A 26,959-nucleotide genomic window follows, 5' to 3' on the forward strand; every position below is an offset into this window, starting at 1 on the left:
TGTAGTTTTTTTTTACTAAACTAATTTACCAAAATTTTAATTAAATTTATTCAATTATATTAGTAGTTTAAAAGAAAGAGTTATTTAAAAAAAATATTAATACATATTTACGAGAAGCTTTTTATTCGTAAAATATAAAGCAGTCAAAGCTAGCTTTAACTATAAATTTTAATATACACATATAAATTACAAATCTAAAAGAAGTATATATTAACTCATTTTAGAGTATAGAAATATAAGGGAAAAAAAATAATATTTTTGCCTATATAAAGGAGATCGTAAAAAAACTATACAAATATCTTATAAGATAAAAAATCAATGATTATGGTAATTTAGAAATATATTTTTATATACAATTTAGAATGGTTCTTCACCGTCATCGAATGTATCTTCTCCTGTTATAAATGCTCCTTCTGGGGCATAAATTATATCAGCATTTGAATTTTTGAGCATTGAATTTCTTTTTCTTCCAGATTCTTGGTAAATTGAAAGAGTTGATGTTTGCATAGGATCAACATCATTGTTACTCTTTCTTGGTGTTGATGAAGCAACTGGCCGTGGGCTATTTAATTTTGAATAATTAGATATACGAAGACGTGGTGATAAAGTGTCATCTGTACTATGTGTTGTCTCTGTTTCATAAAAAGAATTTTGAAGTTCTTCAATTTTATATTTAAGCAACTCATTTTCTTTACATACTTCTTCATTAGAACTTCTATTAACATATGCCTCTCTTTGAAGTTCTTCAAATTGTTTTGTTAAGGCTTTTTCAGTATTTTTTCGTAACTCTAATTCTGATTGAATATCAGCTAATTTAACTTTTAATTTTCTTATTTCAATATCTTTACTTGGGATTGTGTCATTTTCAAGTTGTAATCTTTCATTTTCTCTTCTTAATTTATTATTTTCTTGACCTTTAATCTCTAAAGCAGTATTTAAACTACTAACTTCATCACAAAGAGTTTTAATTTTTTCATCATTACTTTTTGATAATGTTCCTTGTAACTCTTTTTTATCCAATAAAAGTTGTTTAACCTGCTTCTCACTCTCCGCTAATCTTCCATCAAGATCAGAAATCTTTGCCTGATACTGAATATGGGCAGAGTTTAATTGTTCATTAAATTCTACACGAGTTCTTTCTAACTAAAATATAAATAATATGAAATGTCATTTTATATGATAAATGTGTAATAAATAAAAGATAATAATCAAGAAACTATTAATGCTTCTTAACATTTCTTTTGTTTTAAAAGGTAGAATGACCTAATTTTTTTTTTTCAAATATTTATTATAAAATTAAACTTACCTCATTATAATTTTTAGTTTTTTCCTCCTCAAGAGAATTATTGAAACGTGTTGTAACTAAAAAAAAAGAAATCATAAATATAAATTGTCCACATATATATAAAATTAATTTAATTAAAGGCCAATGATAAACAAAATATAATTCTTTGATTATTCCTATTGATGATACTAAGAAAGATGAAAGTCCAACAATTAATGGTAAAACAATCCAATTATTATGATAAGATGATATAGTATTTTTATTTCCTGTTATCTCTCTTTGTGGTAATAATAAACTTTCTGTTATATTTGTTGTATCAAGTAACAAATGATTGTTATTATTTGTATCTTTATGGAAAACCATTTTAGAAAAAAAAAAATAGTAACAAATTTCAATAAATACTAAGAATGAAAATTACCTTTTCTGGTGGAAACTTATATAGCAATGTGATTGTGATCAACATTTTGTTAATATAAATTTGTAATAAAAAGGATAAATGATATTAAAGAGAGATAAGATTTTCACAAAAGACTTCGGTAATGGTTAAAGGGAAAATAGATGAGGCGGTTTTGATAACATAATTTTGTATTAAGTATTATTAAATTTTTATAAATTTTCTTCATCATTAAATATACCTACCTTTAATTAATTCATCATTTATCTCAGAAACTTTCTCTTCTAAGTTTCTTTCTAATTTCTTTTTTTCTTTTATTTCAATATTCAATAATTCTTTGTATCTATCACTTTGAGTCATAAGTTTATTTGATACAACAGCTAATGCTAATGCTACATTTGCATTATATTGGAGTTTTACTAATTTTTCTTCAATATTTTTTATATCTTTACCTTTAGTAGTATTACTTGTAGACACTCTTTTTATAGTATTTAATTTATTTTGAAGTTTTGAAACAGATGGTGGAGCAAAAGATGAAGTATGTTTTGATGTTGTAGTTAATGGTTTTTTTGTTATGGTTGTTTTTGTTACTCCAGTTTTAGAATTAATAGAAGCAGCAACTTTACTTTGAACTTTTGATAAATCTATAGGCTTTGATACTACAGTATTTTTAGAAGATTCATTAGTTTGTTTTAATGGAACTCTATGGAGAGTAGAAGTAGTTTTTATGTGTTTATTCATGTCTGAAATTAAAATAAAATTAAAATATATAGACAAAATATTATCAATAAAATTGAAACTATATATATTGATATGGATGGAACATGATACTATAATGGAGGAGTAAAAAAAAAAAAAATTTATATACATGATAGATGAGACATGTAATAAACAAGTTTTTTTTTTAACAAATAAAATCACAACATGAGATAAGTCTATTCATGTGAGAATTATTAAATATGTATATATATATATATATACTTATATTTTTTAAGATGAATAACTTGAACTAATAAATATATGGAGGAAAATTGTTTGTAGTGTATGCATTTAAAAGTATATAAATAATATAAAAGGAAATATGTATTTGGTTCAATAAACATACCCTCAATAGAACTATGAGAAGTTATTGTTTCTCTACTACCACCATTTTCAGAAGATATAACAGCAGCCAGTTTTGATTTAATTTCCTTTTTCGGTTTATTTTTTTCTGCCTCAATTGAGGCTTTTATACGTTCTTCAATTTCTTGAATTCTAGATTTTTTAGTTTGTGTTTTATGAATTTTAGGTTTAGATGGAGAACTTTTTATTATTTCCATTACTGAAACTCTTTGTTTCTTTTTAGGTACCTCAGCATTTTTTAATTGTTCCTTTTCAGCAGCTTTTGCTTTAGCTGCAGCCAATGCAGCAGCTGCCTTTTCTGCTTTAAGTCTCCTTGCAATTGCACTTTTAGATTCTTTTGGTGGTGTTTGTGTTACCTCAACTTTAGAACCCAAAATATTACCTTTAGTACCATTTTTTCGGGATTCTTTTGTAGGTGTTCTTGAGTTTGGTGTATGATTATGAGATGTATATTTATTTCCATTCATATTTAAATCATTATCATTTTTTTCATTGTTATTACCTTCAATATATTCTGTTGTTTTATCTGTTTCAACACCAAATGAAGTTTCTCTACTACTTAATTCAAATAACATTTCATTATCATCCTCTTTTTCCATTTCTTCTTTAATTTTGTCAAGATCAAAATCATCATAGTCATATGTTGTATTTGGAACATCAAATGTTGTATTTTCTACAATTGGTGTTTCTAAATCATCTTCTACTGGTGTTGGAAGTTCTGATGATTGAGGTAAATTAGAATTATAATAATCAACAGTCATATAATTAGCAGAAATAATATTATTTTCGTTAATAGTTGGTAATAAAGAAGGATCTATAGTAGGAGCCTCCAAAATACAAGAAACAGACACTAAAATAAATAGATTAAAATTTAGGTTGTTATTTATTAGTAAATAAACATACTTTCTTCATCTTCATCATTATTTATATATTCATTATTTGTTAAAAATATATTATCATTAAAATCATTTGTTCTTGTAGACAATATATTTTCTTTTAAAAGCATATTACGAGAAGTATTTGCTGTACTTCTACCACTATCAAGAGAAGAATTATTCATCAATGACATTCGTTGTGTTAACATGTTAATATCTGTAGTCGAGCCTCCACCTGAACACTCTAATAATCCCCAGTTAGGTATCTATAAAAGTTAAATACTTATAAACATATAAAATAATTATTATTTTAATGTCAATAAATGTAATTTTAATATTTATTAAAATTATATTATTGATATATACTTCTCTACTACCCATTATGTTTTTATCATCTTAAAATGTCTCTTGTGTAATATATGCATCGATAAATTATACCACTATCAATGTACGTAATACTACTGATAAGATATAACAAAAACAATAATAAAATATATATTAAAATAAAATAGTAAAATTATTTTTGAGGTTAAAAAAAATATACTTACCGGTTTTTTATCAATAGTATATGTAGAATATGAATTACACATATTATAATCAGATGTGAGCAGTTCCTGTTGATATAACTAAACATGTTTTATTTAATTTATTCATAAAAAAAAATAAAATTGATGACTTACTTTTGATTGTGTCATTTGGGAGGAGGTTGTTGAAGATATCATTGAAATATCCATATCATTTGTACTACCACAATCATCATCACCAAGAGGTAAAGTATATTCTCCTGTTGAATTATCCATAAGAAAATTATTACTCTCATTAATTCCCCTATATTTTTCTTGATAATCTCTTCCTAATGATGGCATTGCAGAACGTATCAATGTCTAAAATAATTTTAATTAAAATTTTAATTAAAAAAAAATATATATATATATGTGATAATAAATATAATTATATTATCTTACATTAGGACGTTTTATTTTTGTTAAATGATTACCAAAATTATCATCTTTTTTTCTATCAAAGTTGTAAAATTTTTTTGGTGACAAATGTGAGGAGGATAGGCGAACACGATGAGCTGGAGCAAAAAGACCATGACTAGGTTTAGCATCAAAATATCTTATACCTTCAAAAACACCATCATGTTTACCTTTTGGTTCATAAACTTCTATACCCGCATACATTCCTTCCTTACCACGTACAGAACCTAAATATTTGAGGATACCTTTTAAACCATCTGGAAGGATAACCTCTTTATTTAATGAATCACATGTTATTAGTTGTGAATTATCAGTTATAGATCTATTCATAGATTTATTCATTATATCATCTAAAATTTATATAATATAATTATATTATAATAATTTTAAATATTATAATTATTATAAATAATAAATAGATAAAAAGATAAAAAAAAAAAGAAAAAGAAAATTAATCTATTTGATAGTTGAAACGTTGCATAATGTGAATATTATATATAAAAGTCCATGTCTATTTAACCATTAAAATAATAACTTTTATCTTACATATTTTGTTAAAATAAAAATACTATATAATGTATATATGTTTTATTTTGTTAGATAAAATAAAATGAGTGATATATATGGAAAAGTCTAAATTTATTGGGAACTACAATGTTTGTGTTATCATTATTAGATACAAGAAGGGCAATATATAACTGTGGATATATATATAAATATATATATATATATATTTGGTATATATATAAACTAATAGTAGCTGTAAAGTAACTAACTTATTTAATAATATAAAATTAAAAAGGGAGGTAATTAAAATAAATATAAAATAAAATTAAAAATAATTTTTACCATAAAAATAATATTAAAAATATATAAAATTAAAAATTAATGAATAAATAAATTTTAAAAATGTTATATAAATCATTTTAATCTATAAAAGATAAAAGCTTACAAATAAAGCATCGATTTTTTTTTGATAATATTATTTTTTATCTTCATCAATTATCTAAAATGGAAAATTGTACTAAAAATATAGGGGGATATATATATATATGTATAGAAAAGAATGGCATAGTAAAAAATTTATTTTAAAACTCTCTATTCTCTATATTGATAATAGTTAATTTTTTTTATTTTATATATGTCTATGAGTATATGTTTAAAAAAAAAGTATACAAATAATATATATTATTCTATATTAAGTAGTTCCATAGAATATTTTATAAATCTTGAGTGTGGTGTTTTTGTTAAAATATTATTTGAGGTAGATGTATTGAGATAATACCATTTATATGCGTCATTCTCTTTTAATTCATTATAATGATCACTTAAAAAAATATAAAAATTATTAAAGTTTAAAAATAAATAATAGTTACCTTATATTAAGAGCCCAAACATCAGCTTCTGTCCATGCATTATCAGTATCAATATCTTGAGGTGATGGTTCTGTTAAAACATGTGCTGTTTTATTTTCAACATGACCAACCATTAAATGTGATTTGGAGCACATAATTTGTATATATCTTACAGGAACATTTAATTGTGTTAATATTTTAACAAGAAAAACATCACTCTTTGAAATTGTGTCATATCTATCTGAATTTGGTAATTGATAAAGACTACCTTCTCTCATTGGAGTTTCAAAAAGTATGTAAACTTTACCATCATCTGGATTTATTTTAAAAATACAATAAAATGCCTTATAATTTATACCAAATTTTGGATGGAATCCTCTACCACTTATTCCTGTTCTTCCTGATGGATTTAATGGTATTCCTATACTTGAAAAATAATATTTCCATTCTTTATTTTTATTATTAAATTTTGTTGATGAATAAATAAATGATGGTGTTAATGAAAATATATCATTAATTCTTTGATTTTTAAGATTTCTCCCAATTTCTATTAAATTTGCCCCTGTTGGTGAGTCAACAAATGACTGTAACTCTGCCGGAAACATTTCTCTTGGTTTTGAATAATTTGGTGGATGATAATGTGGCATCAAATATAACCATGATTTATATTTTTGTTGTATTTTAAATTTTTTAATATTATTTTCTTTAGAGTAATAGACAAACTCCTCCAAACCAGATTCACTATCACCAGTCCCCTGAGATATTGGAGTAAATGTCCATTGTGAAAGGAGAATTTTAATTTTTTCATTTAATGTTGATGGTGAGAGGCGTTTAGATGCCCTTGATGATGGATAATTTTTAGATTTCCAATATTTTATTGATAGTCTTGAAACGGCATTTGATAAATAATTACCTGTTTCTGGTTGTGATATTGTTATTCCTTGTATTAATGGATTAATTAAAATTGATTCTTTTCTTTTTACATCAATTTCAGTAACATTTGTTGGAGATGCAATATATGTTACATCAGCATGATTTGCAAAAGTACATGATGTTGATTTTGAAAGATTTTTAGGTTTTTTATTAAATATATTATCAATAATATATAATATAAAATAATAAAAATTAATTATGAGATTAAATATAGTAAATGGTGGGGGAATTTTAAAAAGTGTTTGAAGATCAAGAAGTGATTTAAATAATATTGATGGATATGTATGATGAAGATAATTCAATTTAACATATATATAAATAAGAAGTGGTAATGCTATAAAAAATGATAAAAAAAATAAAAATGGATGTGGTAGTTGTGTTGGGCAGGAGGCAGAACGATTTTCATTAACAAACATACAAAATGGTCGCCTACTAAGTTCTTTAGATGGCATAATAATTTTTTTACAAAATTCTGATAATGTAAAAATTTCATGAAATTGAAAAGTTGCTAAACTTTTAAGATGTTTGAAAGCTGTTATCAGTGATAAACTGAGATCTGGATATATTAAAATTTGAAGACAATACAAAAATATTGAGAGATATATTGACATACCAAGTATTCCTAAAAATACTTTTTGATATAATTTTAATTTATATAATCTTAAAAATATACTATTTGTAAGAATATTAAATATAAAATGTACAAGAACAAGTATTAACCAAAAAAATCGAATATTATATGGTGTAATAATTTTTGTTCTCCATTTTGGATAAATATAATGTATACCTTCAAATGTAGTAATAGATGTAAGAATTATAAGTAATAATAATGTACTTAATAATCTAAATGTATTACCACTTTGAAGTAAGTATGTTTTTCTCATTGTTAATAAATAAATATTTTCAAAAATATAAGAAAAAGACCATATACCTAGGATAAATTTTAAAATATACTTTCCACAATTTGGTAAACCTATAGAATAAAATGCTAATAGATAAAAAAGAAAATCAAAAAGTAGACGTATTTCAAGTTTAACAATAGGTGTTGAATAAAATTCTTCTAATTTTAATGGTCTTAATTCTTTTATTAAAAATTCATCCCCATTTCCATGAGATTCAGGAGTGATAAAAGCTTCACCTTCATCAATATCACGATTATTTTTATCATTAAAATTTCTTCTTCTACTACCACCAATACTTCTTATTGTTCTAGTTGATCTTCTAGAAACATTAGATTCTGTTGAATGTTTTCTATCTCTCATTTTTCTATCAATTTCTGGAGGAAAATAAATTCCTGGATTATTAATATTTGGTGTTTCAGGTGCAGAAATATTAGCATTATACTCATCAAGTAAATATTCCTCCAATGAATATTTTTTTATTGGTTGTGTTGTATTTCTTTTAATAAAAAGTGATGATGATCTTTGTGATGAATTACTATGCATTGAATGTGGTCTAAGAACAGTAGCAACACTATGTTTAGATGCTAATGATAATCTATCAGAATCTAATAATCCAACAGTTGGTGATGTTACATTATTATTTGATGAATTATTTGGTAATGAAATAATATTATCATGATTTAAATTTAAATTTGGTTCAAAAAATATTGGTATTGTTGGGGGTGAAAAAAAAGAGGTAAGAATTTTTAGGTAACTTGGAAGCCATGTAAATATAGGTTTTGTAGAAAATGAACCATTAAAAAATCTTTTAATCCATAATTTTGAAAGTGGATTTGTTAGGAATTTATTTGATTGACAGGAAAGAGCAATTTCACAAAGTGTCAAATCTCCATATCTTGATATTGTTTCACAAAGACATTTATATGCATCTTCTCTTGATGTTTCAATTAACTTTTCAAGAAGTGAACATGAAAGTTTTTCAAGATCTTCTGATAAAGTTAATAAATTTGAATAATGTAATGGAAATCTTTCAGAACATTGTTTTGTCAACATTCTAGCAATCTTTGATATAATTAATGATAAATGAATTGGATAAGTGGAGTATGAGACAAGTGTAATAACAACTTCTGGTTTATTTAATAAAACCATCAATAATGAAATATTTTGTAATGAAGTTGATATAGTTGTATTACTATCAATATTAATGTTAAATAATTTTGTAAAATGATTTGATGATAATGCTTGAAATAACATATTCATTGATGATGCAAAATTATTTGTAAATGTATGAGGTTTTAATCTACTTCTAAATAATTTTTTAATAATTATTTGTTGAAAAAATAAACTTTCTTGTGTATTAGAATTTAAATCTAAAAGTTTAAATAATAGAGATGGTGTACCAATTGGAAATATTCCTTGATCCATTAAACAACTAAGTACAGTTGTTTTATTTGGATTTGTTAATATTTCATAAAATACTTGTTCATTATAATCTCTTAAATAACTTGGATCTAAATGTAATGATTCTAAAGTTGATATTGAATCTAATTTAATTGCAAGAAGGACAACTTTTTGAACATCTTCAAAATTAACAGCACTTTGAAGGAGTGATTCAAGAATTTTTGTAGAAAAGTCTGTACTTAAAGAATTTATTGTAATAAATGATAAAATTGAATTTTCTCCTGAAGAAAATGCTAAAAGTTTAAATATTATTATTTTTGCTTTCTTAATATCTAAATCATTATATGGTTTATATGATAAAAGTGAATGAAGTTCATTAATAATCCATTTTTCAAATTGTTCAAAATTAAATGTACTTGAATGGTACATTAACCATGCTGTATGAATTATAGCACATAATTCAGATGAATCCTGAACAACCAAACAACATATACCATATTCAGCATAAATTTCAAGTTCTTCAAGTGATGATAAAGATGCTCCAGCAAATATAACAACTTCTGTTGGACTTACTTCATTACATCCTTTTTGTTGTTGATGAAGTAATACACCACCGGTATGACCTGGTATATCTGGAACGCTAATTAAAATTGCCGGAGGGGGTTTTGATAATTTAACACCAGCAAGTGCTCGAAAATGTGAAATTTCTTGTTTTTTTGTTGTGAGTAATAAATATAATGTGTTAAATTTTGAATCAATCATACGTTTATCATTATTAGATAAAGTTGACTCATTAATATAATTAGAGGTTGATAAAGATCTTCCATGTATAATAGAGGTACTTTGAACAATAATAGTTAAAATTTCTTGAATTTTATCAGCATTGCGTAATTTATCTTGAATACTTTTACTTGTAACTAATGAAAGTGGATCACTTTGTTCTCCAGAAAGAATAAACCATAAAGGACATTTATTAATAACTTGATTAAAACCATTTTTTAATTTATTTAAAAATTCATTTGATAAATGATTACCTGTACTTATCATTGAAAAAATAATATTTGGTATACCATCATCTAATTCTTTAGCTGATTGTGCTAGTTTACTATAAATATGTTTAACGGCATTTGGTAATTGATCATCTGATTTTAAAATAAGTGCAGGACATAATTGTACAAGAGTATTATTGCCACCACCCAAATAATCACTATTAATAGTTGTTAAACTACTACCACTAAATCCACTACTTTCAACTTCAACAGCAATTGTTTCTAAATTTAAAGACTTTCTTTTAGAAGATGTAGTAATGATATTATTAGTTATACCATGATGTACATCAATATTATAATCATCCATTATATTATATTTATATATATATATATAAATAGGAGAAAAAAAATATCAATTTAACACTATTATTAAGAATGTATCTATAAATGCGAAATACATTATTTATATATATAAATTGGTATTTTTATAAATGCTTACTGAAAAATTAGAGTAATTTTCTAGTGAAGGTTATTAATTAAATAATTGTTCTGGTATACATGTATATGATATGTTAATAAAAAGATGTCTCTTCGTTTTAATTATAATTAATGACAACATTTTGATCATGAAATATAACTTATTATTAAAATTAATCAACAAAAAAATTTTTAATGATGATTAAAATTAATATATATGAATAATTAATTTTTATAATGGTAAATTAATAAGAAAATTATTTATTTTTATAAGTATTATTTATTGCACAAGAATGTAACCAAAATTGATTTAATTTATATTATATAAAAAAAAAATATAAATGATAAACTTTATAATTTTTTAATAATAAGAATAATATAAATAATATGTCAATTATGAAAATATTTATATAATTAATTAACATAGAAAATGTTTTTAAACTACTTTCTTCTATTTTTATACATCTTATGTCATATTTTATTTATAATTTACATTCATATAACTAATTAATTAATATATATTATAATAATAAAAAATATATAATTAACTAATATACACACTAATCATTTATTCTTGTAATTAAAATATTTTATTTTCTTATTTTATGAAAACATTAAAAAAAATCAATTTTGAATTTGAGAATTAATAAATTTTTTATGACATATTTTAACAATTGAAAATGTATTTAAAAAATTTACAAAGGTCAAGTAACAAATTAAAAATTTTTTTAGTGATTTTTGAATCTCTATAAATAATAAAACTTTTTTTCTCCAAGTCTTTATATTCTAAGTTAATATTAAAAAAGAAATCAAATGACTTTAATCATATTGTTTTGTCATAATTTTAAGTCAAAATATTTAAAAAATTTAGAAACAATGAATATTTAAAAAAAAAAAATTTTTCGATTCTCGTTATATCATGCTTTAAAATTACGATAAAAATAAATAGATTTTTTTATAATTGACTTTTTTTTTCAAGTTTTATGTATGGTATACCTTCAAAAAAAATTTATATCTCCAGGCATTTTTATTGTATGGAAAATGATAACAAATACTTCCGCGCGTAAAAATATCAATTATCATATCTAAGAAATGATTAAAAATTAGAAAAACTTTTTAATGTAGATTATACTTAAAAAGTAAATAGAAGCTCAGCGCATTAAAGTTTGTGTTCCTACGACTTCGTTAACTTTAGTTATGAATATATTTTTAAATATAGTTTTTCTATCATATCTTGTGTTTTGATGTCATATGAAGATGAAACTATATTTAATAAATTTTTTTTACTAATTTTTTTGTCTAGAATCGTTTTTTTATTTTTAAAATTTTACTATTACAGCATGAAAAGCAATTTTTTTCAAAAAATATTTCCTACTTTCGCCTTTAAATTTAATTGCTTACAACTCTTTAAGTTCCAATTATTTTATATTAATGATAATATTCAAAAGTTGTTATTTTTCAAAGGCTATCAATTGAGTATAATATTGTATTAAAATTATAAAAAACATTTTTTTTTTAATTATCAATTAAAAAATTTTAATATTAGCATATAAGTAAACCTGTGCTTTTTTTAATGTTATTTTAATCTTTTCTATTATAAAAATAATGTTTATAATTAAATTGTAACAATTACCACTATTTTAAAACTACGATATCAAGTAAATAATTTAAACTTAAAGTTTAGAATTAAAATTAATTGTATGGTATTAAAACAATGTTTTTAATTCATTTTTTATTGTAGTCACACAAGTAAATGATTTTTTTTATCATTTGAAATTGCACTTCCTATTTATATATTTGCAATAAATGGTAATTTTAAGACAATGAACATTCATTTGATCACATACTATTGTTATAGAAAATATAAACACACAAAATATTAAAATTCAAACATTTTACTATATTATGTTTTGTATGAAAATTCTATAATGTCACTAGTTTATTAAATATGATAAATTATTACATATAATTTTTTTTAAGAAATCACAAATACAAAGTACAAAGTATGAATAAGAAAAAAAATTATTTTTTGTCATCTGAAAGTTTAATTTATAATGGATAGTTTCTATGAATCCTACTAAAAATATATATGAAATAACTATTTAGCTAAATTTTCAAATAAATTAATTTATTTAACTGTTAATAATCAGTTATTTTTTTAATTTAATGAATTATTATTTTGAAATCATTTAAGGTATTCTAATTTATATAAACATTTTTGGAAAATAATTTTTATTTCAAAATAAATAATTAATATAATTGTCTTATGAATCATTCCTCAACATAAGAAAAGAAAATTTATTTCCTTCAAACTATTTTTACAGACAACTTGCAAAAATTATTTCTACCTGTTAAGTAAACAAATAAACAACAATATCACTTCCACAAAATAATTTTATATACCGTGTTATAAGTATAACATTTTACAGCATGGGAATTATCTCCTATATCAACAACAATATAAATAACAAATTTTTTTATCAAACTTCATCACAAGAAAATTTTTTAGAAAATTTGTTTGTAATTTTAGAAATTATGCAAAAATTCTTAATCTTTATAGCAAAAGGATATTGATTTGTGTAGAAATTTTTTAATTCAGATTCATGATCATCTCTAACAATAAAACTTCTAATGATAATACCTAAACTATTGGTGATCATATAGGGAATTCATTGAAAAAAAATGTAATACCAGATAAACATTAATCTTAATCTAGAAAAACTAAATCAAAGCCCTATTTTTAAATAAACCAAGTTACAAAACATTAGAAACAAGTAAAATGAAAAAAAAATCAATTTTTTTTATAGATAATTACTTTATCGTTTATTCAAAAAATTAAAAATCAAAAGGATTTTGGACAAATCTACCATACTTTTGTTTCTGATTATCCATAAAAAGTATCTTTATAGATTGCATATCATCTTCCATTTGTGATATTTGAAATGCCAGTGACTTCATATGTTGATCAAATTTATTAAGATTCTCATACAACTCATCTTCTGTAATCCTCCTTTCTTTGTTATTACTTAATTCATCTTCTATCAAACGATAAATTTCATCTATTCTTTCATTGTACTTATGAATACATTGACTATATTCATTTACCAAAGACATTATATAATTTCTACATTCTTGCGCACCAGATGTAGTACCATTGTCTAATGATGCTTGTAATTTGTGAACCATTTCTGCCATAAGATAATCTTTATGACTTGATTCTTTTAATGTTGTAAATTTGTTTTTAAACTCTCCTACATTTTTTCTCTCTTCATCCATCATTATTCTTAGCGATTCAAGTTTTCCATCAATTTGAAGACATTTTTCGGCTGAATTTAAAGAATACTCTGTAATGAGATTTTGATTCTCTTTTAATTTCTTAGATAACATTTCAAATTGATCTACCAAAGGTTTTGGTACCTCTCCCTCAAGTGGATTTTCATCTTTTGGTCTTTCTACTTTTGTATCTGTTGTTGGTAAAACAGCAGTAGAACCACTGAATAAACTATTCGTCGTTCCAGGAGTTGTTCCAAAAAGTGATGTATTACCAGTTGATCCAAATAAACTACCACTTGCCGGCTTTGCTGATGATCCAAAAAGTGTTCCTGTACTTGTTGTATTAGATGCACCAAAAAGAGAACCACCAGTACCTGGTGTAGAACCAAATAAAGAACCTCCAGTAGCAGGTGTTCCTGTAGTTGTTCCAAATAAAGAACTTCCTGCGGCTGGCGTTACTGTAGTACTACCAAATAAAGAACTACCAGCGGTAGATGTTGTTGTAGCACTACCGAATAAAGAACTTCCAGCTGTAGATGCTGTTGCTGTACTTCCAAATAAAGAACTACCAGCGGTAGATGTTGTTGTAGCACTTCCAAATAAGGAACCTCCAGCAGTAGATGTTGTTGTAGCACTTCCAAATAAAGAACCTCCACCAGTTGATGTTGTACCTGCTGATCCAAATAAAGAAGTTCCAGAAGCAGGGGTAGAAGTACTTCCAAACAATGACCCACCACTATTTGCAACTGGTGGAGTTCCAAATAATGAAGTACCAGTTTTAGCAGCTGGAGTTCCAAATAAAGATCCACTATTTGCTGTTGGTGTTGCACTTCCAAATAAAGAACCTGTAGCTGGTGCTGGACTTCCAAATAATGATCCTCCTGTAACATTTGATGTAGAACTACCAAATAAAGAACCCGTAGTTGGTGTTGATGAAGTACCAAAAAGAGAACTAGTAGCTCCTGTAGCTGGTTTCTGACCAGAACCAAAAAAAGACATCGTGTAAAAAAAATAACAAATTTAATTAAAAAAAAATAAAAAAAATTAAAAACTAGTGATAAATGAAATTATTTATTTTTCTATTTAAAACAATTCCCGGCAAACAGTAGATGTCTTTTCCCCAAATTCATAAAAATTTGTTTTAATAAGAAAATATTTAAAATAATTGGAATGATGTGTTATTTTAAAATTATTCTTTGAAATGTTAAAGAATTTAAATAAGTTCACAGTAATTTGGAGGAAAAAAAAGTTGATTTTTCGTGTAAAAAATTAGTGTTGTTTTGCCAGGACAAATTATTTTAGAATTTTATTTAAATTTTTTCAATGAATAAAAAATTTTGTAAAAAGAACCAAAAATTTCTGTTAGAAATTCTCTAAAGTCAATGGTGATGCTGCCATAGATGCAATAGTAACCAACAAATAAAAAACCAGTGTTGTGGATAAAGAGAAAAGAGATTCTGATTATAGTGTTACAGAAAATTTTCACAACAATTTTACTCAGTTACCAATTTGTCCAATTGCTTTATCAATTAAAATTTCTGTAGATGAATTTTTATCTTTTAAATAAAGTTCAATTATCAATTTTATACCATCGTTTTCTTTCATTAATATTACTTGAACTTGTACTTCTAGTTAAATCTGCAATAATATTATTTGAATCATGTTATTTGCTTAAAGATTTCTTTGTAATTATGAAATGAAATCACTTTTTTTGAAGCGAATATTAAATTAATTTTTAATAAAAGTTAATTTCTTCCCATATTTAATATTAAGGTACGCTTTGACAATATTAATTTAATCAATACAATTTGAAAATCATTTGATAGAAATAAATTTGCCATTTAATTTTTTTATTGAAATCATTCTAATCCTATCATTAATTTCATTTCTTTATATTTTCTTATTATTAATTTAAGAAGAAATAAATTTTTATTAAAACAATATTTTTTAATGAAATAACAGAAGATATTTTTTAGATAGTTATAGATTTGTCAAATAGCCAAAGTTCCATCATTTGAGGCCTTTTGATAGTCACGGGAAATTGATTCTTTGTATTTTTCATTAACTCCTTCAACATTTCTAGCACCTTCGATGGCCAAAAATTGTATCCTTGGAACAATAATAGTATTATCTGGTGTGTATATTGTCTTTACATCCATTCTCATTAAAGCTCCCATATTATAGTCATCAACTTCTTTGAATGACTCACAAAAATCATGCCATTTTTTTTTGTTATCACCTTTTAATTGTTCCTCAGTTACCTATAATTATATTTTTCTTTATTTTTAATTAAATTAAAACACACCAGTTCTATATTTAAATCTGGAAAAGTTTCTCTAAATGCTTTATATATTTCATCTTGGTATTTATTTAATTTTAATGTTTTGGTATCACAATTAAGAAGTAAATTTTGATGAATGCTTGCTCTTTCACTGGCTTTCATTGCCCAAGCAAATTCTATTGATGGATCATTAATGTAATCCTCTGCTGGAGCTGTAAGTTGTGTTTCCAAATTTGCCATATTTAAATATAAATTAAATAATTTAAAAAATATTTACTAAGACTAATTTTAAATTATTACTTTGGTAAAAAGTATTTGTTTCGTTACAGGAGATGATACGTTTCATGAAGAAAATAAAGATTTAAGACGATTTAAATATATTTTTTTCAATAAAAAGAAAAGAAGAGATTTTTAAAGGTGTATTTGAAATCTGTATATTTTATTATGTACTTTATATTTTAAATAATTTTTATATTCAAATTAGATGTGTATATTAATGTAAAAAAAATGAGTTTTTCCATATCCTTTATTTTCTTGAGTTTATTATTTTTATCTTAACATGCTTTCAAATGGCAATTCAAAATTTATACTAACAGCAGCTGCATCTTTAGCAGTGGGAATTTTTATCTGTAAAAAATCTAATATTTTTAAATGTAAGTTTTTATATAACAAGTATAGTATTTTTTTTCAAGCATTTAATAAACCAACAACATTAAATAAAACAATTGATGAAGAATGTGGTGAAATAAGTTCAGGAGTGACTACTTCTACAGATAGTACTTTAAAAACAATAACATTAGAAAAACAAGGAAAAAGTTTAGGAGATCGATCAAAACAATTACGAAATGAAAGAGATCATGATAATAAAAAGATAGAAAAGTTTATGTCATCTTCTAAATCTCTATAAAAAATATTACAAATAATTTTAAAAACTAACATTATTAACAGAAACGATTTTAACCTTAAAGTAAATATTTATATTTAACTTTTATAATATATTATTCCTTTTCTAATTTCGAAGGCCTTTTTTATTCTCGTTGTTTTACTTATATCAATCTTCTAAAACATTAAAATTACTAAGTTTTATAATAATTTTTGATTCTAGTATTGTTTTTTTTTTATCAAATTTGGAACGTTTCATTTCTTAAATTAATCATTATATTTAAATGTGAACTTTCTTCTTTTACAATAGTGTGATCGTAAAATTATAATTACATTCTGTATATGTATATAAAAGCCTGGCAATTATAATGATAATGACTTCTTTGTACAGGTCACGATTTTATGATTAATTTAGGGAAATTGTTAAGTGATTCTTTTTAAATATAAACTATCATTCTCATGGTTGCCTATTTCTTTTTTATATAATAAGTTATTGGCTCCGCTACGCTGTCATTTTTCGTTGCAAGCTACTAAAGTATACACATAGTTTATCTATTTTTAAGATAAAAATGTTATACAAAAATATTTTACATTAATATTTCAATGATTTTTTTATTAAATTTTATTACAACCCTTCTTATACTAATTTAAAGTTAGTAATTTTTATATGATTGAAGGTAAAATGTATCATTTATGATAAGAATTAATTTCTATTTTATATATTTTTCTTATTTTTATACTGATTATTTGAAGTAGTAACTTCAGAGTACTTATTATTTTCTATTTATAAAATAATCTTTAGTTATATAATTTTATTAATTAATATATAAAATTGTAAGATTTTTAATTTTATTTAAAGTTATTGCTATAAATTACACATCAAATTTTTTTTACACATTATTTTTTCTTAATTATATAAATTATTATTTTCATTAAGATTTCATATTTTACTTTTTATTAGTTATTGTATTTTACTTTTATTTCTATTTTTAATTTTACTTTTAGTCATTGAAATTATTATTAGTCTATATGCAGTTTTTTTTTTATCTTTTTTTTACCAATTACAATACCATTAAAATAGTTTTAATTAAAAAAATATTTTTAAAAAAGTAGTTTTTTTTTTATCTTATCTAAGTTTTATAATTGTGTTTACATATATATACTTTATCATAATAATGTTTGAATTTTTTTCAACAAGTAAGAATTTATTACCAAGATTAATATTTAGATTTTTGTTCAATAATAATTTTAATATTAGAAAGTGTATACATTTTTAATCGAACCATATTTTTTTATATTATTAAAAAAAACTTCTATTAATTTTGCAGTAGTTAAAAATTAATAATTCTGTAAGCTATAGCAAAAAAATTTTAACCATACATTATATACTTTTAATAATTTGAATTTAAATAAAAATTATAAAGTAATTATAAATTGGTAATTTTTTTTTAAAAGTAATTCAAAATAAAAAAAAATTGTCTATTTTTTTTAAAAATATTATTTAAAATACAAATATAATCATTTTAAAGGCAAAAATATTCACTAAAATCATGTATGCACTTTTATTTTAATCTTTATGCATATACATTTAATAAAAAAAATTGTTTTTTTGAAATCTTATTTGTGTTAGAGAGCTATAATTTGAATTTATTTATACAATACATGATTTAATAAAATTTTTCACAAATTCTACATCTTTATTTCTATTAAATTTTTGATCTTGATAAAATTGTTGATAAAACAATTTTACTTAAAAGTATAACAAATTGGATATCAAAGTTTTCCTCTTTTTATACTGATTTTGAATTTAATATTTATTCAACATTTTAAAATAACTTTATGCATGTTTTGTTCTTGCGAAAAAAAAACGCATTATTTATAACAAAATTTTTTTAAAAATATTTATTGGAGACGCGGCCAATGCATTTAGCAGGTTGTTAATTATAAATATTCTTTAAATTTCATGATTTACAATTCTTTTTTTATTTTTACTTAGAATATTCAAAAAAAATCTTTCTTTTTATTAAACTTTTAAATTATAAATGTAATTTATTTTATTATTTTTCATTTGATAATACTTCCATATATTTTAATGTTTTATCACGAAAAAAAAATTTATTTTTAAAAATTTCTATAGGTAAAAATATTGATTTTTTTAGATAATCTTTCGTAAATTTCATTCATTTTTTATACTTTTGATTGATTTATTTTGTTATATTTTCATTTTTTTTAGGATATCTTCAAAACACCATGACAGCCAATATTGGAGCATTAAAAGATGTTGCTAATAGACTTCGTATAGCATCTATTGAAATGACTTCTGTAGCCAAGTCTGGACATCCAACTTCATCAACATCTGCTGCTGAAATTGTGGCTACACTTTTCTTTAATGAAATGAAATATGAAGTTTCTTCACCAAAAGCTCCTTATTCTGATCGTTTTGTTCTCTCAAAAGGCCATGCCTGTCCAGTTCTTTATGCTGCTTGGGAAGAAGCTGGTCTCCTTTCTCATGAACAAATTCTTTCACTTAGAAAAATTGATTCTGATATTGAAGGCCACCCAACACCAAGACTTAATTTCATTGATGTTGCTACAGGATCACTTGGACAGGGTCTTTCTATTGCTGCTGGTATGGCTTGGGTTGGTAAATATAAAGATAAAGCTTCTTACCGTGTTTATGCTTTACTTGGTGATGGAGAAACTGCTGAAGGTTCCATTTGGGAAGCTGCTTCTTTTGCTAGCACATACAAATTAGACAATTTAGTTACAATTGTCGATGTTAACAGACTTGGACAATCTCAAGAAACTCAATTGGGACATGATGTTGAAACGTATGCTGCTAGATTTAGAGCTTTTGGACATAATGCAATCATTGTTAATGGTAATGATGTTGAAGAACTTCTTAAAGCTTATGCTATTGCTAGAAATACTAAAGATAAACCAACAGCAATTATTGCAAAAACATTTAAAGGTGCTGGTATTGAAGGTGTTGAAAATTTAGATAATTGGCATGGAAAACCAGTACCAATAGAAAAAATTGAAGCTATTAAAGCAAAATTAACATCTACACAAAAAGGAACTCTTCCAATAGCTGCACCAATAAAAGATACACCAGAATTTGATTTAAATCTTGGAAATATTAAAATTGCCACACCATCATACAAATTAGGTGATAAAGTTGCTACTCGTGCTGCCTATGGAACAGCTCTTGTTAAACTTGGTGATGCTTCCCCACATATTATTGGTCTTGATGGTGATACTAAAAATTCAACTTTTTCTGATAAACTTTTAGCTAAATATCCAGAACGATTTGTTGAGTGTTTTATTGCTGAACAAAATCTTGTTGGAGTTGGTATTGGTGTAGGATGCCGTGGACGTGCTATTCCATTTTGTTCTACATTTGCAGCTTTCTTTACCCGTGCTGCTGATCAACTTCGTATGGGAGCTATTTCTTTTGCTAATCTTAAATGTGCTGGTTCACATGCTGGTATTTCTATTGGTGAAGATGGTCCTTCACAAATGGCTCTTGAAGATTTATCTCTCTTTAGATCTGTTGCCAATTCTGTTGTTTTATATCCAACTGATGCTGTTGCAGCTGAACGTGCCGCTGAATTAGCTGCAAATATTCATGGAATTGTTTTTATTAGAACAGGAAGACCAGCACTTCCAGTTATATATAATAATGATGAACCATTTGCTATTGGAAAAGCTAAAGTTGTTCGTAAATCAGACAAAGATAACATTGTACTTGTTGGTGCTGGAGTTACTCTTTATGAATGTATTAAAGCTGCTGATCAACTTGCTACTTCTGGAATCAATGCTTGTATCATTGATATTTTCTCTGTTAAACCAATTGATCAAAACACATTGATTACAGAAGCAAAACGTTGTGGTGGAAAAGTTATTACTGTTGAAGATCATTATCAAAGTGGAGGTATTGGTGAAGCTGTATCTTCAGCACTTGCAGATACTGAAAATGTTAGAGTTCGTTCAATATTTGTTAAAGATATCCCACGTTCTGGTTCACCAGATGGGCTTTTAGATTTATTTGGAATTTCTGCTCCACATATTGTTAAAGCTGTTAAAAATTTTAACTAAATCTTATATTTTTATGTTACTTTTTTCTATGTCAAACATTATGAAATAAATTTTATATGAATAAAAATTTATTTCTGTTTTATATAACACTTCACTTTGATATTTCTAAAAACTTTGATTTTTTTAAAAATATATTAAACTTTATAAAAAAAAATTTTCGCTTTTTAAAATAATTTTCTCTTTACTTTGTACAAATTCTTTATTACATCTTTATGCTATGTGCGTTTATTTATTTTAAAACTAATTGGCGAGATGTTATTTTTATCAAAAATTAGTACGAACTTTTATACATATATACACAAGAGTCCCTTTAACGTACCAGGAAGTTGGTCCAATTCATTTTTATGCTTTTAAAAAAAATATTATAATCTTTGTAAAACTCCGTGGTTATCGTAGTAGAATTGATGTAATTTTTTTAACGTTTTCATTCTATTACTCACAAACATAAATCAACATTTTTAATTCTAAATAATAGTTGTCAAGATTCTGATTATAATTAAGTTGTTGATTTTGTAATTTCACAGATTTTAATGTAATTTTTGTTTGTTTTTCATATAAATTATTAATGTTAAAAATAACTATTTATACTTATTTTAAAAAAAAAACTTTACTGACTTTTAATTTACAATAAAAAAAGATACCGGCTCTAAAATAGATCCATATTTGTAATAATAAAGTTTAAAAAAAATTATAATATTTTTTTAATCAAATTCTTGCATTAGTCATCAGTTAAACAATTCCAATTAAATGGTGTTCTTCCTAATTCAACTAAAGCATCATCAACTTTCTTGAAACATTTACATCCTTTGAAGAGACGTGCACTTAATGGACTTGGATGAGCACTTTTTACAACTTTATGCTTTTTTAAATCAATAAGAGATTCTTTTTTACCAGCAAATCCACCCCATAATAAGAAGACAATTCCTTTTTTACTTTCTTTGTTAATAATTTTGATAACATTATCAGTAAACGTCTGCCAACCAAAAGATGCATGAGAGTTAGCTTTATGTGCTTCAACAGTCAATGTTGCATTAAGCATAAACATTCCATTTTTTGCCCATTTTTCTAAAAACCCATGATTAGGAATAACAAAATCTGGATAATTTTCTTTTAATTCTGTATAAATATTTTTCAAAGATGGTGGTGGCGGTGTTGTTTTTGGGACAGAAAAACATAATCCATGTGCTTGATTATCATTATGATAGGGATCTTGTCCTATAAGAACAACCTTAATATCATCAAAATCTGTCTGAGCAAAGGCATTAAAAGTCAACGGTAATGGTGGAAATATTTTTGTGGACTAAAAATATAATCAACTTTACTTATAAAAAAGATTAAAGTTTACTAACCTTCTCAACCTCTTTGTTAAGTTTAACTAAAATTTCAGTAAAGTACTTTTTTTTCATTTCATCCCCTAATAACATTCTCCACTTTACATGTTGTACTGGGGCAAGCAAACTATTGATACTATAAACATTACTTTTTGTAGAAACAAATTCATCAAGATTTATTTTTTTTGCCACAACATTTTCCTTATCTCCACTCTCAATCTTTTTTTTTATTGGATTTTCAGATGAAGTCTCACTATCCATATCAACCTTTCTTTTAACTCCTGTAGTAAGATTTGGTCTATTGTTTGGGGATGCAGTTGTGCTAGGAAGAACTTTAAATAAATCTGTCAATTTCGTTTGTCTACCACTCATATCTAAAAAAAAAAAAAATTATGTCATTGTCAATGATAAAAGATATATAATAAAAATCTTTTTTAAAAAAAAAGAAACTGGAAAATAATGGAATACAAATGTATTCTATATAATAATGAATACTAAAATTAATCAATGATAAATAAAAACCATGTTTCTTATATATTTCATTTAAAAAAATTTTTATTAAAAATATACAAAACACTTTATTTAAATTGAAATAAAAATGATTTCAAATGTTTTTAAATTTTTATTACTATTATTAAAAGTAAATTCCCGCATACTATTGTATTAATTCTCTTGGAAAAATGATACTTCAATAAGAAATAACTAATGTATACGAATCGTAGTTTATTGTCTTGTTTATATAACTATTGTATTTCTTATTATTTTTTAAATAATTATTTTATTAATTAATAAATAATTAATAATAATTACAATTTATAATTTATTTTTATCTATTTATGTAACAATATATTAATAGTAATGGAAGAAAATCCACTTTTTATTCTTGACAATGGTGGATATCAATACAAAGCAGGATTTTCCATTAAAGATAAACCAATAATTTTTCCCAATGGGCTTGTGAAATGTAAAAATGATAGGAAAAGAGTATATATAGGTTCAGAATTTGCAGAACTTCAGGATAAAGTTGGTCTTTATTATCAAATGGCTTTTGAAAAAGGATATCTTGTAAATTGGGATGTTGAATTTCAAGTATGGGAACAAATGTTTTCTGGAAATTGTTGTAATTTATCTATTTCTGAGACAGACTTAATTTTAACAGATCCTAATTGTAACATACCAGCAGTTAAGGATTGTAGTTATGAAGTTGTATACGAGTATTTTGGTTTTAATGGTTTATATAAAACAAGCTCTTCCGGCTTAGTGGCAATAGATTCATTGCAAAGAGAAAATAAAAAATTATGCTTAATTGTTGATTCTGGTTATTCTTTCACACATATCCTTCCATATGTTGATGGAAAATTAGTTGCTGATAATGTTGTAAGAATAGATGTTGGTGGTAAATTATTAACTAATCAACTTAAAGATTGGATTACATATAGACAATTAAATGTTCTTGAAGAAACTTTTATAATTAATCAAGTTAAAGAAGATTGTTGCTTTATAAGTTTATCAACAAAATTAGACTTTGAGATTGCTAAGAGAAGTCTACCAATTAATACTATAAAGTGTGAATATGTATTACCAGATTATGTGACTTTATCAAAAGGCCAAAAACTTAAACCAGGCCAATTTTCAATTGAAAAATATCCTGATAATCAAATGATAATACTTAATACAGAAAGATTCGTTATCCCAGAAATTTTATTTAACCCTTCTGGTATTGAAATTAATCAAATGGGTATTAGTGAAGCTGTTAATTATGTTATTGAAAAATTTAATGAACCTTTTCAAGGTGGATTATTTTCTAATATTAAACCAATTGGTGGTAATGTTTTGTTTGATGGTTTTAAAGAAAGATTGTAAGTTTTAATTGTTAGTAATATACCATTGATGTTTACTAACAAAAAAAATATTGTTATTTTAATGGTATTATTTTTAGATACTCTGACGTCAGATCAAACTGTGATGCTTCCTTTGATGTTAATGTAAATATGTCACCAAACCCCCTTGAAGAGGCATGGTTTTGCGGAAAGAGAAATGAAGAATATTTAAGAAAACTAATAATTAGTAAGAAAGACTATGATGAACATGGTATGAATTATTGTAAAAGAAAATTTCTTAATTTTTATCATCTTAATGATTAAATTATTTTAAAGTGAGAAAATAAAAGTAATAAATTTTAATAGTATGATGTTTTTTTATTAAAAGTACGAGGAAATAATTAATAAAATGCCTTGATTTTTAATTCATTATATTAAATATTATTAATGAAAAAAAAAGCATAAATATTGTAATATGTTTCCATATTAACAATTTTTTAATTGTTTACAATGTAGAATATTTCTATTTTAAGTAAAATAAATATGATAATTAATTTTTTATAAACCCCAATAACTTATGTAACTGGAAAAAAAATTTTTTAAATTAAAGACTAATTGAGCCTAAAATGATGTCATCTTTGGACCTAAAGTTTTACATTTTAATAGATATTTGATGCTATTTTTTTTTTAAAATAAATAATACTGCACAATTAATTTATGTGATAGTATTTATGAAATATGAATTCAATGAAATTATTTAATTGCAAATTTGATTTTTACTTTCTTTAAAACTTCATGACATTGAATCTTAAATAAAATAATTATATAACATTTTAGCTTATTTGGACTTACCTTGAAATTTTAATATTCCACCTCTGCACACGCATAACACTAACGTAAAATGTTTGGATATTTATTAAAAATTTGAGATGTATATTTATTTAAAAATTTTTTAAATATACTTCCAATTAAGTATAAAAACAATTTTTAATTGGATAAAAATTATTTTTGTTAATTTATAATAGATAAAATTAACAAGTATAAAAGTTTTTTTAAATGTTAAAATTTTAAAAAGTTAATAAACACAACATTTGTATTAAAAAATAACAATGAACAAAATGCAAAAATCTTGTTTATAATTTTTCATTATCAATATTATCAATTACCATTTAATATAATTTTTTTTTTGCAATATTTTTTTAAAATAAATACATTAATAAGTTTTAAGTTATTATTATGTTGGAAAAGTGCATTAAATTGAATAAACTATTGATAATCATTTAAAAACATTTGATGAAAATTTCTTTTTTTCTAAATATATATGATATTAAGTATATCATTTACTATGTTTATTATCATTCCATTTTCATTTTTCATTGTTTCTAATCCAATGGTTATATTTGTCTTCAATTTAATGACATGTTAACTTTTTCAATTTTATCATATATATGTATATGCACAAATATAATCATTCTGTAATATTGAAAAATGTATATCAATTAAACTTATCATTTTCGCACAATCCCATACAACTATAAAAAGTATATCAATTAAATTTATCCTTTCATACAATCCCATTAAATTATATTTAAAAGCTTGTGTACATTTTGATGTTTTCTTTTTTTAATTACTTTTTTTTTTATAAAATAAAAATATTAAACTTATATTTATCATTATTTTTTAACATTATTTTTAGAAAAACTTAAATATAAAAAATTAAAAATGTTTTAAATATTAAAATAAGAATTGTTAGGTGAATAAGTTTTTTTTTTTATAAAAAATTTTATGGTAAAATTTTTTTAAAATAAAATATTTAAAAAAAAAAAATTCAATACCTAAAAGTCTTTTTAGAGAGAAAGGAAATCAGGAAATAAAGTTAATGAAACTACCACTCGTATATCTACTTTTAGATAGCTTTTTTTTCAGAAAAATTAATTTGAAATATGGAACCTGTCCAATGAAAATAATATCTTCCACGTGATTTATTATTAATATCTGTTACCTTGAAGTATGATTTCATTTATATAGTAATTCTAACTCGTTCCTTTTAAAAATATTATTTCTTTTAAAATAAATACTAAGCACTATAAATATATCTCTACTACACATGTATCATAAAATGACTGGACTTTATTGTAAATATAAATTTATTAATACATCAATAATCATTAGTTGGAATAGCCCTCCTTTTAGTATTGTTAAATAAAATCAAAGAGACCTACTTTTTCAAACAAACAAATTTCAAGTCTCTTTTAAACTGTTAATATAACATTTTATTATATTAAAACTCAAAAAAAAAAAATTTTAAATGGAAGTACCAATAGATTTTGTGTCTAACAGACACATCAATAATCAAAGAATCATATAAAATAACAAATTTATACGACATTTATTTAAATATACAGCTAATTGTTAATTGAAATAAAATTATACCATTCAATAAAATTAAAAGTTGTAGTTGAATAATATTTTTTTTTTTTGAAGTTTTAATCTTTTAATTATTAAAAAGTTAATTAATTATTAATAAAATATAATATTAAATATTATATTATTGTAATATA

The 26,959-nt window shown here is 23.6% G+C and overlaps 8 protein-coding genes across 8 annotated transcripts; 3 read left to right on the plus strand and 5 right to left on the minus strand.

The window, feature by feature from the left end:
- Positions 1 to 357: 357 nt before the first annotated feature.
- Positions 358 to 4,998, minus strand: SRAE_1000278500 (CAP Gly-rich domain-containing protein; the record flags this gene model as incomplete). The annotated part of the gene is made up of 8 exons (XM_024649901.1): positions 358 to 1,143; positions 1,307 to 1,362; positions 1,925 to 2,422; positions 2,785 to 3,651; positions 3,705 to 3,942; positions 4,225 to 4,302; positions 4,357 to 4,560; positions 4,642 to 4,998. 8 exons carry the CDS (start codon positions 4,996 to 4,998, stop codon positions 358 to 360), a joined length of 3,084 nt encoding a protein of 1,027 aa, XP_024503732.1.
- An 846-nt stretch (positions 4,999 to 5,844) lies between these two features.
- SRAE_1000278600 (Hypothetical protein) lies at positions 5,845 to 10,603 on the minus strand (the record flags this gene model as incomplete). Its single annotated transcript, XM_024649902.1, has 2 exons — positions 5,845 to 5,983; positions 6,033 to 10,603. The coding sequence occupies 2 exons, from the start codon at positions 10,601 to 10,603 to the stop codon at positions 5,845 to 5,847; spliced, it is 4,710 nt and encodes a 1,569-aa protein (XP_024503733.1).
- A 2,945-nt stretch (positions 10,604 to 13,548) lies between these two features.
- SRAE_1000278700 (Nucleoporin FG repeat-containing protein) lies at positions 13,549 to 14,985 on the minus strand (the record flags this gene model as incomplete). The annotated part of the gene is made up of 1 exon (XM_024649903.1): positions 13,549 to 14,985. One exon carries the CDS (start codon positions 14,983 to 14,985, stop codon positions 13,549 to 13,551), a length of 1,437 nt encoding a protein of 478 aa, XP_024503734.1.
- Positions 14,986 to 15,977: 992 nt separating this feature from the next.
- SRAE_1000278800 (Protein PBDC1) lies at positions 15,978 to 16,507 on the minus strand (the record flags this gene model as incomplete). The annotated part of the gene is made up of 2 exons (XM_024649904.1): positions 15,978 to 16,247; positions 16,292 to 16,507. The coding sequence occupies 2 exons, from the start codon at positions 16,505 to 16,507 to the stop codon at positions 15,978 to 15,980; spliced, it is 486 nt and encodes a 161-aa protein (XP_024503735.1).
- A 319-nt stretch (positions 16,508 to 16,826) lies between these two features.
- On the plus strand, positions 16,827 to 17,174 carry SRAE_1000278900 (Hypothetical protein; the record flags this gene model as incomplete). Its single annotated transcript, XM_024649905.1, has 2 exons — positions 16,827 to 16,920; positions 16,960 to 17,174. The coding sequence occupies 2 exons, from the start codon at positions 16,827 to 16,829 to the stop codon at positions 17,172 to 17,174; spliced, it is 309 nt and encodes a 102-aa protein (XP_024503736.1).
- Positions 17,175 to 19,399: 2,225 nt separating this feature from the next.
- On the plus strand, positions 19,400 to 21,247 carry SRAE_1000279000 (Transketolase; the record flags this gene model as incomplete). The annotated part of the gene is made up of 1 exon (XM_024649906.1): positions 19,400 to 21,247. The coding sequence occupies one exon, from the start codon at positions 19,400 to 19,402 to the stop codon at positions 21,245 to 21,247; it is 1,848 nt and encodes a 615-aa protein (XP_024503737.1).
- A 718-nt stretch (positions 21,248 to 21,965) lies between these two features.
- SRAE_1000279100 (Uracil-DNA glycosylase) lies at positions 21,966 to 22,950 on the minus strand (the record flags this gene model as incomplete). The annotated part of the gene is made up of 2 exons (XM_024649908.1): positions 21,966 to 22,547; positions 22,597 to 22,950. The coding sequence occupies 2 exons, from the start codon at positions 22,948 to 22,950 to the stop codon at positions 21,966 to 21,968; spliced, it is 936 nt and encodes a 311-aa protein (XP_024503738.1).
- A 486-nt stretch (positions 22,951 to 23,436) lies between these two features.
- On the plus strand, positions 23,437 to 24,722 carry SRAE_1000279200 (Actin-related protein 6; the record flags this gene model as incomplete). Its single annotated transcript, XM_024649909.1, has 3 exons — positions 23,437 to 23,542; positions 23,603 to 24,437; positions 24,518 to 24,722. The coding sequence occupies 3 exons, from the start codon at positions 23,437 to 23,439 to the stop codon at positions 24,720 to 24,722; spliced, it is 1,146 nt and encodes a 381-aa protein (XP_024503739.1).
- Between the last annotated feature and the right edge of the window lie 2,237 nt (positions 24,723 to 26,959).

The sequence above is a fragment of the Strongyloides ratti genome (assembly GCF_001040885.1).
Source record: "Strongyloides ratti genome assembly S_ratti_ED321, chromosome : 1".
Classification (NCBI taxonomy): Eukaryota; Metazoa; Nematoda; class Chromadorea; order Rhabditida; family Strongyloididae; genus Strongyloides; species Strongyloides ratti.